Source organism: Erpetoichthys calabaricus, chromosome 9, assembly GCF_900747795.2.
Source record: "Erpetoichthys calabaricus chromosome 9, fErpCal1.3, whole genome shotgun sequence".
NCBI lineage: Eukaryota > Metazoa > Chordata > Cladistia > Polypteriformes > Polypteridae > Erpetoichthys > Erpetoichthys calabaricus.
Genome location: NC_041402.2, coordinates 144,458,134 through 144,476,647, shown reverse-complemented (window position 1 = coordinate 144,476,647; position 18,514 = coordinate 144,458,134). Strand labels below are relative to the sequence as shown.

The 18,514-nt window shown below is 33.6% G+C and overlaps 1 protein-coding gene and 1 long non-coding RNA gene across 2 annotated transcripts; one reads left to right on the top strand and one right to left on the bottom strand.

Annotated features, from left to right (window-relative positions):
* Positions 1-4,134: 4,134 nt before the first annotated feature.
* Positions 4,135-13,536, bottom strand: LOC114658194 (uncharacterized). Its single transcript, XR_007935837.1, has 4 exons — positions 12,866-13,536; positions 10,875-12,234; positions 7,639-7,731; positions 4,135-6,129 (listed from the first exon to the last, which is right to left on the bottom strand). It is a non-coding gene; the product is annotated as an uncharacterized LOC114658194 (long non-coding RNA).
* On the top strand, positions 5,929-14,684 carry linc.pou2af1 (lnc RNA pou2af1). The gene is made up of 5 exons (XM_028810291.2): positions 5,929-6,074; positions 9,203-9,300; positions 12,183-12,237; positions 13,531-13,766; positions 14,049-14,684. The coding sequence occupies exons 1-5, from the start codon at positions 6,068-6,070 to the stop codon at positions 14,382-14,384; spliced, it is 732 nt and encodes a 243-aa protein (XP_028666124.1). The 5' UTR covers positions 5,929-6,067; the 3' UTR covers positions 14,385-14,684.
* Positions 14,685-18,514: the final 3,830 nt, after the last annotated feature.

Genomic DNA, 18,514 nt, shown 5'->3' with positions numbered 1-18,514 from the left:
GGGTGTTAATTTGTTTCAAACGTAGTTGTTAAACTTGACTTGCTTGTATGGAATGTTATTTGATTTAAATAACAAAAAAGAACTCATTTGATTTAAATAAAAAAAAGAACTTCGCCAAACTCAGTGAAATGCACTGAAGTCCATAGAAAAGGAGGAACTGAACTAATGTTGTGTGAATTAAAATGGTGCAGTGGGATTTTAAGTGTCCCAGAAGGTTTGGAAATTATTTGCCTTGCCAAATATGCTGGACTGATTATTGTGACCAAAAATGTGACCTGTGCTATGAAACAACAGGGTCAACCACAGCTCCACTGTGTCTCAAACAACAAAAGATGCACACTGAACAACCACCAAAAAAATTCAGCAAATGGTCATAAACTAGCATCATGTAAAATAAATAAATAAATAAATTGATATTGCACCACAGAGTTACAATCTTGAGAAACACATTGACTGGCTAAATTCATTGTTTGAAGTCATGGCTTTGGGTACAGCTAGAAAGTCTTCTGTGTTTCTAATCTGTCTGAGGAGACACTTTGCACTTTCTTCTTGTATCAAGAAGATAGAAATGCCTTGCCTTGTAAATAGTAATAAATGGTGGCGACCACCTCACCTCCAGAAGAAGATAGAGTTAATAGGAGGCAGATAACACTTCCTGGAAGATGTTGAAAGAGATTAAAAGAATAATCAACATCGGTTCTGTTTAACTTGGGTGAGATTATTTGTGGAGCCTGTAAAACATATCTGTGAACATTAAACAATTGCTATTTAAATCCATTCACAACTAGCGTAGTCAGCAGAATTTACTTGCTGTCTGCTGGCAGAGGTCTCCATTAATAAACTCTCTGTGACTAAAATCTAATACAACTGCATGCTGAAACAGTCATGGACTCTTGTGGCAGAAGCAGGGTTCAAATAACATTTTTTTTTAATTTTCACAACTACTTCTTATAGGCTTCTCTGCAAATATCTTTGAGTCTAGATTTCACATTTTCAACAATGGCTTTCATCTATCACTGTTCCATGACACTCATATTTGGGAGACAGCAATTTGCTGTTGTAGCCATAGTCCTTTCTATTTTACTAGCAGAACAGTGTAATTTGTTTGGATTTGGCATAACAGGCATGTAACATGTGGAGTAATATTCTGTACAGTGACCTACACTACAAAGATTTAGTGTTGCACAATATTTCTTCATAAGAAATTCTTATTTATATATATATTTTTTATTATATTTATATATTTTAATATATATATATGGAAGATATTTCATTTACTTGGAAGTTTTCTCATTTCTGTCCCTTCCCTGACAGAAACTCTGCTATGCAATAAGCGTATCCAGGGTTTTCCTTTAAATGCTCCTTTGTCTCAATGACTTTTTTGTAGTTAGGAACTGTGCTAACCAACTGAGGGGTTTTCCAGAGACAGTCAGATTTAACCTGAATACATGTAAAGCACCTTAACTGTACACAGGTGAACTCCATTCATCCAATGAGTTGCCTCCTAAAGTTAAATGTTTCCATGAGAGACTATATACAGTAGTTGTGACATGTCAAAAGGATTAAACATTTAGGGTTTAATAGAATGCCTCTTTTGTCTTTATTTGATTATTTATTTAGAAGATTCTGTAATATGGAAAAATCATACAGCATTTTTGTAATCAGTGTCATAATGCACTTCATTGACTGTAATTTATTGTGTATTGTGCATCTGTGTTTCTTGTGATGAACTGAAATCCAGTGCAGGATTGGCATCTGCCTTACCTCTTAAGCTGTTTGAATGGTCTTTGCTGCCCACACCATGAAATCAAATTAAATAGCTTTTGATCAACTATAAAATAATAAACGTTGGATATTCTCTTAACCATCCAAGGTTAGTGCTCACCATACACCCAGACAGGCACTGGTTCCTAGACTGGACAATTCAGGTGGAAGACAGATGAATGGATACAATATGCATACTGTAGACACATACTGTAAATGTTCTCTGTGATGGACTGGTATCTTATTTTATGCTGCTTCCCTTTTTGTGCCCAGTGCTGCCACAATATGTTGACTTTTTGTAACCCTGTTAGTGAAGAATAAGATTTATAAATGGATGGAAAACATTGCAATTAAAGTGAAACAGAAAAAGGCAAACTTTTTTAAACTTATTAAAACTAAATTGTTCATGGAGTACTCTGTTATTTCATAGTCTATGGTATGGTCTATATGAAGTCCCAAATTTGCATTTTCAGATCTATTTGATAAACAGAAAGCCACACTATCATAGAATCAGTTTTCAAAATATTATTTAATCTCTAAAACAATCAATGTTCTCTTTTAGGAACACAGCATTTTTGCAACAAGGTCTCAAAACAGCTTAACCCAGTTATGCAAATATGTGAAATTTCTTTCAGAGGATTGAAGTTGTACATCTATGCTCACCATCCTACATTTTAGTTGTCTCTTATAAAGAAACCATTCATAATAATAATGTTAATAATGATCAAATAGTACATGTATAAATAATATCAAAATAAACTATGTGTTTGAAATATGAAATTAATTGCAAAAAAATTAAATAGCACAACATATGCAATACTGTTTAATAGTGGCATAGGGAAATTTTAAAAGACACTCTTTTATGATATTTAATTTATTATGATAACAAAACACAGACAGTAAAGTGCAATTCAGTAGAAGGCACAGTCAATACAGTAATATTGGCATTACGTTCCAAAAAAATCCATCAAACTGGACACAGCCCTCTACCACTACCTCACTAAGAGAGATTCTAGCAGGTCCAAATCTACTTCCTGATATTAAAGGCAACAGAAAAGTTTAGAGGAGGGTTAGTTTAGAACAACATTTATGAATTCTTGCCTATAACACTTAAAAATTGTCGTGCATAGAGAACATTGATTTTTTTTTTCAATTTAAGATAATTAAGCAAAATGAGGCTTCATGCAAGCAGTTTGTTATAAGATATCACAAAAGGTCAAACACATTTTGATGATAATAAAACCTTTCCATTCATTCCTTTTCTGTCTTGGATACTCCATTTTAGAGTCTCAGTGCCAATCCTGAAAGTGCAAATTTAAACAGTGTGCATAAATAATTATTGTAAAAATGTTATCAAATACCATTTTCACTTTAAAAACTGATTATCTGTTCACTGTTCTGTCAAATATATCAAGCATTATGTTCATAAGTATGTGCAGCAGCTATGCACAGTAGGAGTAATGTCACAAGCTCTTATACAAGCTTCCTTTAATTAGATTTGACGTATTGACAAATAACAGACAGCAGATGGCAGTGCAGGTCAAACAAAAGGCATTACCGCGCGGCTACATAACTATGGTTTAAAAAGGTGAACTCGTTTAATAATTTTCGTTTTATAAAAGCTGAATGATGGTATTCCTGAATGCGAATGTCCATTGTTTAGTGCTGCTAAAATGGATCTTTAGCAGTGCTTTTCTATGAAATGTATATTTTCTTACCTTGTTTACAATACCAAACAATGTTAGTCAAAACAAACTTGAATTTGTTCAATTCTTTCAGGTATTGTGAATGTACAAAAAAAGGTGTTCAAAATGTAAATACGGAAATTTCATTTTTTTTTTAATTTGACATTTCTGGCGATTTCTCTCTGGAACATTGATTAAAATGACAGTCAAGGCAAACCGGGGAGGCGATACAGGCATGTGTGTGTCTGTGAACATAAATTAGTACTGAATATTTGGCTGCAAACAGCATTACTGTTCTTCAGCTACTTCAAAACTGTTAAGTGAGTATTGCAGCAGGAGTGACTTTACTGAGCCATTTATTATTAATACAAAAGAAAAGTACCAATAATAATAATGTTTTCTTGTCTCCATGGTAAATATTTAACTTTGAAATATTTTAAAACGGCCGGACACTATTTAGACAATGATTAACCTGGGTATTTTTATATGATAGCAATCAATACTTTAAGAAGTAAAAGCTAAAAAAATTAAAAAATAATCAAAATACAAAATTTTCAAAATACAGAAGTTCATAATATGCATTATACATAATCGTTAGCGCTTTGAGCATTGGAAAAGATGCTATATAAATAAAAATGTATTATTATTATTATTATTATTGTTATTATTATTAATAAGTCAGTAACTAAATAAAGCCAAACAGATGAAGACTGACAAATAAATATATAAATAAATGATAAAAAAAACTCTTATGTTATCTATTTAAGTGAAAATATTGCATAGTCACAAATTAATAATAAAGCATCAAGTAACATAAAATATAATTTTCAAACATGATCACGTTTTATGTTAAAATAAAGTATTAGCTTTTTCCCATTTTTTATATAGTCTGTTATACATCAGCATAGTAACTGGTAATAAAGGACATAAACTATTAGTTTAACATAGCTGCAGAAACGTCCAATTCACAGATTAATCGGGTTTGAGAATGCTATGTTATGCTGCTGTATCTTCTAATAAAATCTAAAGATTATAATAAAAATTAAAATAGACTGTCGAATTTTGCTAAGGAAAATGATAATGGTTATACATAAGGCTAGACTTTTAAAATAAAATACATTCAAATTATGAATAATTCAGCTGCAATAATAAATGTTAAAAATTTGATAAATAAGATTTTACTTTCTAAAATATCACCACATTAAGTTGTTAGCTTTCAGGGACTTTCCTATAATTCAATGCACTGAGTACATGTTCAAAAAATTTCTATTCTCCTCTGTTCTAATAATATTTACAGCAAGTGTGTCTAAACTGCCAAAGGTTATAATATATTTTTAGAGATGTACTGAATTTGTTGCAATTGTCATTAATGGTAACGGTGCTTAAGAGGCAACCATCCGTTAATCAGTCCACCCATTATCTCTACACACATAGTAGTTTGTTTTTAGGAAGAAAAGAATAATGCAAGAGACACATGGTATAATTGAAATTTATGACAAATCAAAATATTAAGAGAAAATATTATAAAGCTTATACATAGGACGTAGACTGGACAATACATTTTCTCCAAAATATGGTGAAAAAGCAAGCTACTTTTTAAGGCTGCTTATTTATTTGTTGTTTCCTTTCCTATCTATCTCCCTCTCCTTGTTCAACCTTTTAAACAAAAAGGGGAAAACAGAAATATTTGTATAATTTAACCAAATATCTGGTTGACAAGCAAAGTCTCCAAACCATAAAAAAGAACTTGAAATCTGCATGATGATACTAAGAAGGTGATACTGCAACGAATGTACATATTTATAATTGTTTTAAAAAATAGGGTTGTGTATAACCCTATAAATTCAATAAATAAGATAAAGGTGATATTATGCTCTGTAACCAGATTATAAAAGATTAAAACCTTAGACATTACTGTGCAGGCAGCACTGATGCGCAGCAGGAAACCAATTGAGCTGCTCACGCATCACGGGGACAGACGTTGCAGAATGCCACGCCCACTATGAAACTACTTTTAATAAAAAATTGCAAAAAATGTTATTAAATAATGTAAAAAGCACCATTGCCCATCATTTTACATTGCATGATCATCCCAGCATCCTCTGGGAAGATTTTGAAGACTATCAGAGCAGGCACCTGTCTATAATGTTGGATTAGTGGTGCCTCCTAACTGTTCCAATGCATCTATAATAAAAGCTCGATAAAAGACCTAAAATGTATGTTTGATCAGGGTCTAGGGGTGAATGTTCATTAAATTCTATTATAAGAGACCCTCTATTATGTATTGATATAGGATTTAGCACTTAACTATGTCTCTTTTTGTGAAGCCTTTGAATATTCAAATTGAAAGTATCGCGCAATCATTGATTGTCAAATCATTGGGTTCTAGAGGTTTTAAATAGTTGTGATCCGAAGTGTAAAACTCAAAGTTATATATTCCTAGCTATATTCCTATATTATTATATGCACTGAGACTGCAAACAGACTTTAAAGTTGAGAGTTTCTGTGACTTTTACAGATATTTCATTCTTCCCATATAATTGAATCAAGAGGCACAAAGACAGTGTTTTGTCTGACAGCAAGTCCTGAAGAATTGTGTGTTTTATTTATCTTTAAAGATGTCTGGTAAGTTCATATTCAATTTATTTCAAGTACTGGTTTTGTTCAAGTAGTCTTCTACCTGTAAAATAAAGAAAACATATGGTTAGTGATGTATAGGCAATTAATGTAATGCTTTTAATTCCATAGTTCCTCGAGGTGGATCTGAAAATTTGGACATAATACTTATACTTATAAATAGACCGTTTTCCAATAGGAAGTAATAGTAAAAATAGCATACATTCACATATATTTCTAGTAATTACAGAGAAGAATTAAAAAATGTTTTGTAGAATGAATAATGCAAAGTGAAATACCGAAGTTTTTAAAAACTGCCCATCTGCCTATGTAAAGTGTAGTTTTCTTGTGAAACTTTGATTAGAGTCTGCGCGTTTTAAAAACGAAAGGATTAATCAACGCAAACCAAATAAATTAAAGAATTTTACACAAGTGCTCGTAGCTTACACACTCGAACTGATTGACAGATTAGCAATATTGACTGTAATGCGATAACTTCCGAGTAGAAAAATGCCAACACAATTTGAAAGTAGAGATAGTTTCTTAACTACGAGTTAAGTGCGAGGCATTTATGAAACGAGAATAAGCTTTGTGAATTATCATTAAACGCGTTTCATTTGAAACAGGGCGTATCTTTGCAGAGTAGCATTTTCGTGCGTCTGATTTCCATTTTTAATGCTAGATTTTAGGGCAGTTTTAGTATTTGAATGTATACCAATTTTTTGTATGAAGAATTTGGTTTTGAGGCAACCTTTTTCTGTCATGTATACTAACAGATTTCCGATTGCCCTTTTTAACATTTTTCTTATACTGAAAAAATGGATGTTTTTTTCACTTTAGCCAAGGTGTGGCGTTGTTTTGGAGTAAAGGCTTTTTACAATATACATTTTCTCTTTGCACCATCATCTCATTAAAACCCAGAGGCATTTTACTTCCGAACTACAGTACGCTGTGATTTAAATGCCCAAACTCAATCGACTCGCACTTCAGAGTGAAATCAGTTGACATTTTCCTCCTTGTGCACAGGGCGATCCCTTCACATGGATGGAAAGGAATCGCACGTGCCGGCTACGTATTTTTCAAAATCTGATTTACATACATCATGAGTGTTACTTAACACAATATATAATTTGACAAAAAGATTGTGTGTAACTGTTCACTGTCACAAACAGTCACACAAATAGACCACGTTGACTGTACAATGTTAATATTATATCCAGTGCGCGTATGCGTCTTGGTAGGTCATAAAAAATCACTTACTAGTTATGCGCCATTAACGTCTAAGTTCTGCAGCAATCTATAAAACTCCAACGGAATTCGCTCATCAGATGACTTTTAGAAAGAAGTCTTCTTTTTAGTTGAAAATATCAATTCCCCCCCTACCCGTACACACTAAAAGCACTCCTTTTGTTTTCTTTTGTCTTCATTTCTCGTGTTTAAACATTTTTAAAGCATATTTGGAAATTAAAACTAATTATTATCCTGTCATTTCAATTCTTTGTATAATATTTTTTTTCATTATTAATAAAAGAAATATCTAGGAAAACAAAAATAACTTAAAATATTCATCTACCTTAAAGTGAACCAGTAATGGCGATTTCACGCGCCGTCTCAAGTCTAAGGTGCTGTTGTAGCTTGCGCTGTTAACCCTTTACCTTCCTGTTACCTACGGAAAGTAAAAATATTTCACTTTAAAAGTTTGAGTTTAAGTCAAAGGTTGTGTGCTTATTGCAGTACATTTTCGTTTCTGTTTTTGTTTTTTTACTGTTTGTGAAAAAAATAACATTGATAAATCAGATTGTGTTTTCTATTATTTTTAGTCTTGTACCTGCAGTAAGGAATTTTAGTTGCCTAGCCTGGAAGCAAAACTGCACTTTGCCGGGGTGACGTTTTGCTTCCTAATATCTGGAGCTTTGTGGCGAGATACAGCAAAGCTCCAGCTTTGTGAGTCGTGCCCCATGGCCACTTTGCCTTTAGCCTAGTGGTGTGCTACATGTTGTCACAAATGAACGTTAGAAATGCCCAGTAAATTTAAACTTAGTCAAATATTCAACCGTCTTATTTTAGTGGATTGCAAGAGAACAGTAAAGTGTTGACAGTAATCAAACTGCAAGGAAAAATACAGATTGAAAAAGTGTAAATGTCTTTGATAATGAAGGTTGTTAGACTGTTGTATCTTCGGAAGTAAGGGCTTATTCTAAATATCTTGAAAGCTAAAATAAAATGTAAAATAAAATATAAAATAATAAGATATAAAGGTAAAATACATAAAGTGGGACATCTTGTGGATAAAGCTAAATAAGAAAACGCTATCTTTTAAACTCAATTCTCTGAGATACAATTCATATATTAATTAATTCAGGGGAAATTAATATGCTGAAAGTTCAGCTTGTTTCTGCAAGAAACTCCTTAAGGGGCAAAAGCCCACTAACATAATAATCCTGCCGTTAAATAAAACCTCGTGATATAAGGTTATTTAGAAAGAATTAAGAACTACACCATTCGATAAATTCGGTAGAAGTATGAAAAACTAACGGCATCAATTTTATCAGCATTTATTATTTTCAAATAGTTTTTATTTTTGAGGTAAGCTCAACATGTCTTGCTTACTCACGTTACAGATAAGTTTACAAATAGAGTCAATGACATTATAACTGTACTGTCTGATCCAATAGACACCTTGCTTAGTATACAGCAGAACGCACGGGCGCACAAATGTACCTCCTCACATGATATGCTGATCTGTCTTTTCTCAGTTGTTTTTTTTTTTTTAATTTTATTAATTTTATTGTAATCATTCCATACAAATAGATCAGTTTTTACAAAAAAAAATAGGATTTAAAACAAATCATCTTTTCTCAGTTTTGTAAAATATTCCTCCATTTAATATTCTTGTACACTTAAAATGAATTTCATAATAAATAAATTATTTTTTTTACCGTACCTCATAATTACAATGATTTTTCTAATAAAGCTAATATAATAATAATAATACTATTTATTATATTGATTATCCAAGGTGACTTGCAATATTTGAGATAAAAGTTGTAAAGAAAATTGTATCACTCATTGTGTTTGTGAAAAATGTTAACTTTGCTGTAATATGTACTTGCCTTTTTTATATACGTATTCAATAGAAAAGCCAAAAGTATACCAAGGAGTACGAGTGAAGACAACTGTGAAAGAATTACTGCAACAGAGGAGGGCGCTGCAAGCAGCTGCAAAGGCGACAGTGGTAGGTGCATCACGACAATATTTCTTTGTTAAAAAATTTGCCTTTTTTCTTCTCGTTAATTTTTATTTATTTATTTACTTATTTATTAAGTTGCTTATTTGTTTTCAAGAAGAGCATAACTGAATATATCTACATATTTATTCATGTATGCAGCAAATAGGTTAATCATTGTACGTGTCTCTGAAATCACTTATTTGAACACAGTACAATGGATAAGCAAAGTAAGCACTGCCCACATCAAGTACCAAAACTGGACCCAACACTGGACACGCTGTCAATCCAGGGCATATTTTTAATGTTTCGCATCGTTGAACACAGTGAAGCATAACTTTTAAGGCATGGGATGTGGGAAGAAAAACCACACATGGAGATACTGTGAAAACTACGCACTTGGTAGCTGGTCTGCATAATTGTATCTTGCATTAAAAAGGAGTTTGGGTGGGCGGTGCATCTTTGAGCTACTACACATATGTTTCATCACACTCTTGGTCAGGAGTCTCTAGCTCTGAGCATGGAGTGCCACTGCGGCTGCTAGTTTTCATTCTTGCCCTTTTCTTAATTAGTGAATTTTTTTTTTTGGTGCTGCAAATTAACTTTTTTTACCTTTCATTTTAATTGATTTGTTTTTTTAAGATTCAGTCCTCTGAAATGCTATTTTTTTTCTTAAGGGGCACCCAAACAGAAATGAAATGTGAAGTGAGTCATCAAGAGATGACCAGCATGGTTGGGACCTACAACTCCAACCAGGTTCTTAATTAGAAGTTCATTCTCTTTGTTAACTAATCCCCTTATTTAATTCCATGGCTTGTTGGTACCCTCATTCTGCCACTGCAGATATTCCCAAATATGTTGATTTTCTTTATTCTTAAAATACCATCAAATGTTTTGCGGACCCGAGCACATCAACATTACTGAGACCTTCTCCTTTCTTTATTTTCAGATATTGCATGATGGACACAGGTTGGCCAGTCACGCGTTGACTCGTTTTGTATCTCATTATTATTTGGCTGCTAATCAAGGAAAAAAGTAATTAATTAAGGGGTCTTAGTCTCAAATAGTAATCAATTAAAATTAAAGCAAAGGAGTCAATTAGCAGCAAAAACTGGTCACTAATTAAGAATGAAAAGCTGCAGTTATAGTAGCGTTCAAGGACTGGAGTTAGAGACCCCAACTCTAGGTGACTTCGTCTCCAGCATGTCCCGTCACCAGTCTTATGGAAGCTGGTATTTCCTGGCAGCAAGTTTGGAACAAATATTAGACTGCAGGGTGAAAGTGCATCCTAACGCACTCTATACACTCATAAATTCCCTCGTTGGGCCAATTTAAAGGTACTAGTTAAGTGATTGAGTGAATTCCGCGTGGACATTCACCTTGAAGAAACATTTGATTTTATATTTCTGGAACCAACCGGTAGCCATAGTATTAGTTGCTAAATTAATGCACGCGCGATAGTGCTTTCTAAGACTATTCGTCAGGCACTGCTTTTGAACATAATTGGCTTTATAATGTCCTGTCGTGTAACCTCCAATGCTTTATAGATTCTGTTATAAAAGTTGCGCAATTCTCTCACACACCTGCCTTTTTTTTCTTCCAGCAGTCTTTGTCAAAACGGCGCTAGTCCTGTCTGAGCGGGTTCTCTCTTTCAAACTGCACAGACACGGCCCTTAGCCCAAGGGGCACACTTTTTTCTCCAACAGATAGTGTAGTTAAATTGAAAAAAAAAAAGTTCTTAAAATGCCAAAATACTATTTATTCCATTAAGATTCCAAATTTTAATCTTACTGAAAGGAAACATACATGAGGTGAAAATCCAAAAATATAAGAAAATATTAAAAAAAACAGAGGCACCAAGTCGTTTCCTACAGTGAAGCAATAGCTTGACTCTTGACATGATTTAAATGGATTCATAAATTACATTTTACATTCACTGTTATCTTCAACATATTGTTCCGTTGAAAAATAGATTGCGGTCATATGAAAGTGTATGGCTGTTTCTTCATCGCTTTCTAAACTAAAGTTTATATCTCATACAGCGCAGTACATACTGTTGCTATTCTGCCCCTTCTAGATGCAAGCCTCAAATGAATAGTACAACAGACGACAATATTATTTCCTGACTGACACATTGTTTAATAGTGTGCAATAAAATCATTTTTCATATTTTTTAGCTTGTAATTGTTACCATTTAACCACTGTAAGTGCAGGTGATTAAAAAAAAGAAAGAAAAAAAATGAAGTAATTTTATTATCGCTTGATAAGGTATATCATTTATTTTTCAGAAAAGACACCCCTAAGTGAGGCTTTGTGGTTGAACACAAGTAGCAATGCAATACAAAAATGCAGAAATGTGACTGTGGCATTGCTAAAAATGTCAAAGAAGTAAACGTTTACATAATATACAAACTTATACATAATATACAATTACACATATAGACTCAGTAGGCATCATTACATCATTATGTACACCATACACAGTGTTTATTCCTGAAGTAAAGCAAAAAAAAAAAAGTAGGCAAAGGTGAAACACTTCTATTTAGCTCACCCCACCCTCACCCACCTCCACCCCCCTTTTAACTGGTGAGGTAACACGCTGGCATCACTCCAAACGATTATAAATCAGCAGCTTCATCGAGAATCACGCAGCATTCTTAAACTTTGCAGACTGTTTGTGAACACTTCGATGTCCGAGTAAGAGAAAACACATGCATACATACATGTATAAAGTTAGAGCTAATTTACAATAAACAGGAAATATTCGCAGAAGTAGTTTTGCTAATTCTCGGAGTTATTTTGCTTACCTGAGGGGAAAAAATATTTATACTTACGTGATAATTTTTCAGTCAGGTTTGCTTAATTGCATTGCTTTTTCCATTTCTTGACAGACATCTCAAAGCAGCAACGCCCCTTTTCCAGATACAAGTGCCACATCTTTTGCTGGTAGGTATACAAAATTCAAATTGATCAATTTTTTTTTAGTTTTTAAGATAATAAGTGACTTGTTTGTCAGTTTCAGATAGGTTTAATATCAATATATTATCATTTAATTAAAAATTTGGGCGAATATAGAAAAGTGACTTGCATAAGTAAGTCTGAAATGTAGTGTAACACCCACGGCTAATACCTAGGCCAAGAGGTAATTTACTTTAATGCAAGCCTGTTTTCCTTTCTACGTCCCTGAGTGCCTGATGAATCCGCCCAGTTTGTACCCAGACATTGAATACTGAACAAATGTATGCAACGGATTTTAACTTACAAATAATTAAAGTCCAATGTTTGTTTTTTTTTTTTTTTTTTTTGCCTTTTACTTTGCCAGCATGCACTAAGTTGTTTTTTTCACAAGCAGATAACTGTCACCAACCCGGTGTAATTTTGCCTCAATGCTTTTGCAGCCTTACTTCTGCAGAAAACACCATTTAATTTATAAATTAAATCAGCACAAGTTGCAAAATCTGGTCCTATATTTGTGTAAAGCAAAAAACAAAGAAGACATTCACCTTTAATAATAATAACAAGACATCATGATATGTAAATAGCCACATTTCAGTAAATGTTTTCGACTACTTACAGTAGGTGACTTGGAACTTTTTTGTCATACATTTGTCTTTTATGTTTGAATATGCTAACAAAAGTGACATGCTAGCGTGAAGAAAACATGAATAATATATCCAATAGCTCTTTTTATGAATTTATACTTGAATAACTTTATGCTTATTTTCGAAATCGAACTGCAAAAACAGAATGACGCAGGTTGTAGGAAAGCGTCACTCCAGCACAGCTGTATCACTAATTTCAAAAACTAAAATAATATTAAGTTGATGTCAAATACAAATGTATGTCCGTTTGTTCCATAATCCTCCATGAGCTACGTATAATAACTTGTCTGAAGCGATTTGTTTCCCCAAAAAATAAAATAAAAATAAATTCTAAAAGAAAAAAATAATAAATCCATTGACACAGCATGCAAAAATGCTTAAAATCCAAAATGATGAACAATTTCAGAGGACTGGAAAATACTGAGAGAGAAGCGTTGCTGTAGACAAAAGACAGCAGGCAGTTTAGATGGAAATTAAAGGTGACTATGGATGTTATATTTCTGTACTCCTTAATGCCCCCCTTATATGCATATATAGAAACGTGTAGCCCATTTAAATGTGATTTAACTGTTGGTCAATGATCTCATGACATCACCTATGAAGTCTACACTAATTTAAATGTGTTCTGCTTTGCCAGCTCCATATTATACACCGGCTCCTGTTAACGTACCAGAAACCAACTGTTTTACACCCATGCAAATTACTGACAGCTTTTTCTACGAGCAAGTGGTATCGGCAGCTTTTGACAATCAACCGGTAGCGGACATTTTCTCCACGTGTGAACATTTCATCGACCAAGCATCTCCAGTGGCAGGCTTCCAGCACACTTCCCTGGGGAACTTACAACAAGGACCAGACTACTGCTCGGGAATGGTAAGCATTCAGCGCGAAATAAAACACTTGCAACCGGAAGCTACAGAAAACTGCGGGCATCCATTCTTCAACGACTGAACTTGGAGCCTCAAGATGGGGATTTTAACTCAGTTTACATAGTCTATAGAGGCGGAGAAGCAATGTTATTACGCTCAATTTTCAGATAATAAAACTGGCCAAGGAGACATTATACAAGGTGTCCTTTTATGTAAAATGATACACAAGCAGCACTTTACAGTCGTGAGGAGTAATGTGTGATTCTGTGATTTTCCTTTCTTTCAGGAATCTAGTTCTTCCTCCAACTCATCCAACGTGTCCAGTCCCGCGGATTACAGCAGCTGCTCGCCCCCGCAGTGCTACGCCTCCTTTTCCTCGGCATATGCGTCTCCTGCCCATTTTAGCCCGAGAGCTTATGCGCCAGTCCACGAGGATTGTCACTACCAGCCGTGCGAACTGCCTTATCGTTATTGCCTTTCGCAGGTACAAAGTCCACAGGACAACCTGAGACTCCCCGAATACATGTCCTATCCTTCATCAGACTGTGCCTATTCTACCAGCATGGTGGAGGACAGTTTTTTTATGAGAGAAATGACAAGCTGGGATATGTGCTTTTCTTGAACCGATCTTCTGTTTTCAAAGATATATTTTTGTATTTGGTGGTGAAAGAAAGTTATGTGAATGATGTGTTTGTGTCTGTTCTTGACAGGTTCTGCATGTACTATCTGAAAACGATGTTAAAGTGGATGGATGGGAATATTTCTGTCGACGTGTTTGATGTTTCATTCTGAACAATTTATATTTCTTTCAAATATTGCAAATATAACTTTGAACAAATTTATAATAAACTATTTCTTAGAAATTGTTGGAAAAATTATTTGTAAATGTAAGAGGGACAAAGCAGTTGTGTAACGGTATTCATAGACAGAAAGTCATAAAAATCAAAGAAGACTATATATATTTATTTCTTTTTTTAAGGAAAGAGCTTTTGCACGGCGCAGCGTTGTTTTAGGTGGAGTTATAAACGGGAAGAATCCAATACGAAATTCAGTCGAATGCAGCAAATAGATATGTGGGTGTGTGCCTATCTATCTATCTATCTATCTATCTATCTATCTATCTATCTATCTATCTATCTATCTATCTATCTATCTATCTATCTATCTATCTATCTATCTATCTATCTATCTATCTATCTATCCTATTTATTGCTTGTCTGCTAAGAAACTTAAAACTTTTTGCTTTAGATAATCAAATTTCCACTCCCAGATCTAAATATGTGCCATGTGTTTCTTTTATGAACAAATGGTGTTTGCTCTGCCGACATAATATATATAATCATGCAAAATATTTTTCTGTTCAATGGCTAGTGTGTCTTATTTAGCCTGATGAGAATGTAAATGAAAATAATGTTGAGGAAACTTTTTTTTCAATACTTTTTTTCTGGATACATGTGGCAAGCTCACAGGTTTTCAAAAGAAAAAAAAAATACAATGAAAATAACAAAAGTACAGTGATTTAAGCACATTTGTACATATAGTTTGAAAGTGCAGCCAGTTAGTTTTAAATTTAATTTATCTAAGATGTAAACTGAATACATGGGCAAAGCATCTTCTTTAGATATTAAAAATAATACTCTCTGGATTTATTAAATTGCAATATGTCATATTTTTTCATTTACAATAGCTTTAAAAAGTCATGCACATACCAGATTTGGCACCTTGTTAGTATTAAAATACTTTGAATAGAAGTGTCATTTGCATTAACTGGAGTTAAATAAGGGCAGCTTTAGTTTACAATGAAATACATGAATGTAACTTCAGATGTATGGCTTATTTTCTTATATTTATATCAAACCACCATCAATGTTCTAAACATACGTAATCCACCTATTAGGCTGCTGGAGAAAGTTTTAAATATTCAACATTTTCTTGACTGCCAGTATATATGCATAATTTAGAGCTAACTAACATGCCCAAGATGTGAACACAATTATAACTGATACCTCTAAATTAGGGCACAGGATGAACAATGAAAGTGTTTGTCAGTGAAAAATGTGCATTTTGGACAATCACATATCTGTGGCATGGGTTTTCTGAAATAAAGGGGCTTAAGTCTGTCTTATACTGACAGGATGAACAATATATACTGTCTCATGGTGTGTTCTGTATTATATGGTGTAGATACTAAACCTTCATTTACTGCACTTGCCTGTGGTGAGCAGGGATTCTATGGTGTCCAGGTTCTCAAGACTTGGGATCTTAAATATTCTCCATAAGTAGAATAAGAACATGAATAGAGCTGATAGCCTATTGTCAGTATACCTAGAAGTCTGTGCAATACTTTGGTAAAATATCCCATCAGAATGTTTTAAGTTAAATTTCTTATTATGATGTAAGGTTATTATTTCAGTACACTTTCAACAATCCATGTGTAAATATAATGTAGTGTATTTCTTGTGGCTTCCAAAACTATGCCCCACAAAATAATCCTGGTCTTTTTTTAGCTTCTTTTTGTTTGTTTAAACCATTTCTTGCCCCCTATCTAAAATAGATTTGTCAATTTCAAACTAGAATATATAAATAATTTTGTATATCCCTATATAGAGAAAAGCCAAGCAAAATGACACCTTATATGCATATTGTAATCTTTTTAGTTAGCCAATAAAAGGTGTCATTTTGCTTGGCTTTTCTCTACATTCATAATGGCTAACACGGTACAACACCTTAGTACTACATATATCCCTATATGTAGTTTTAGTTCAAATTCAAGTTTATGGTCATGTGTACTCTACATAGTACACTGAAGTTCTTGTTTGTATGTGTCCTCAGAGCAGTGACAATAATACAGTAGCAACAAAGACACACATATATAAGCAAACAAACACACAAAATCCTAACTTATCCTTCTTTGAGGATGTGGGAGAAAATAACAGAGTTATAGGAAGAAAACTCATGCAGATATGGCTAGGACAAGAATCTACACAGGCAATGACTGGGTTTGGGGTTCTAATCCATGACGCTGGATGTATGCAGCAGTAGTGGTATGCACTGCACCACCATTCTATGCTAACTAAATACTGTAGTGTAATTCTTTTTAAGTAGATCAACTAATCTCAAATTTAATTTTCCACAACCATTATATGTTATTACTGTCCAAGGGTCTTCCATCTTTTTATACCTATTTTTTTGTAATTCAAGTTTACTCAGACTGAAGTCTGCCCATGCATCAATAAGCACAAGGCACAAAGCAGCTCTAGGGTAACCACAGGACAGTATTATATTGGACTTTTCATACCTTGAGCAATGAGACTTAGAGTATATTAAACAATATAAAACAAAAAAGATTTACATTTAAAAAAGAAATGACTAAAAATGCAAACATTATTAAAACATGAACCATATAGCTTCACAACAATTAATTATTTTAAGTATGTTACAATTAACACTATTACAAGGTTTAAAGCAATACAATATGTACAACACAATAAGGTTGCAGAGTGGTTAGTGTTGTCTCATGGATCTGGTGTCCTGGGTTATATTACTGTCTGCATGGAGTTTGCACATCTCTCCCATGTCTGTGTTGGTTTCCCTTCAGGAACTCAGGTTTTCCTCCTGTATCACAAGGTTCTTTTCACTCCAACTAATTCCAGTTCCTTGCAAGAAGGATTATCTGGGCATATTCTTAATTTCATCACAGGCTTCCTGATGTTGCAAGGATAAAAATATATAAATTATTTTTCTCTAAGCTTGATTTGTGATTGAAAATAGTATAAAATTGTATGACAATACCCTGTCATTGAAATTAATTATAATTGCAATTGAAAAGTTGAGCATATCCTTTACAGTAGGTCACAGATTGAGGGTGCTCTGCTTAAAGTACACATCACTGATCTGGCTTTTTTTTTAAATTAACTGTAAGTGACGAAAATGAGTTAGACAGTTTAAAATATACACAATTTACAACTTTGCAAAGCTGTGTTTCCATACAGTGGCAATGGCACCATAATTGTGTCAACACCATGACAAGAAATGAATCATAAACATACAGGCATTAGAACAGAAACACCTGCCACTTATTTGAGGGAATAATATAACAAGTTACCCCAAATTTCACTCCACTTTTTTAGGAGACTTAGTTTGAAGAACAGTTAATGTCTGCCTGGAAAAGTCCTTTGCAGCTCATTAGAATCTTCACTTACAAATATTCTTCGTTCTGACTCAGATTGAATCCTCAGCTGCCAGGAGTTTAGATACATTCTTTGTGAAAGCAATGCTTGACTCACCAGGGCAGTAAGGAGCACAATAAGTACGATTTAATCACTGCTTAAAACTGGTTCTCTAACAGAAAAAAACGGTGTGTTAAAGGGTTCTAGGGATACCAATCTGGATCATTCGGCCAAATTTACCTCTGTAACTTTTGCCAGTGAAGTTGTGAGGCATTATTGGAGATGTTGTTGTCAAAACAAAAAGCTCCCATACCTTATTTTATCCCAGCATGTTAAGGAAAAGTAAAATTACCTGAAAATTTGCTTAAGATGGGATTGATGCAGTATTTTTTTCCTGGCATATTAATGAGATTGCAGTATTAGTGGGAAGGTCCTGATGCAGTTTTCTCTTTAAGATGTCTCCTGTGAAGTCAAAATATAGAACGTTATTGGTCAACAGGAGGAAACTGAACTTTTTACAAAAGCTCATCAGATAGATAGATAGATAGATAGATAGATAGATAGATAGATAGATAGATAGATA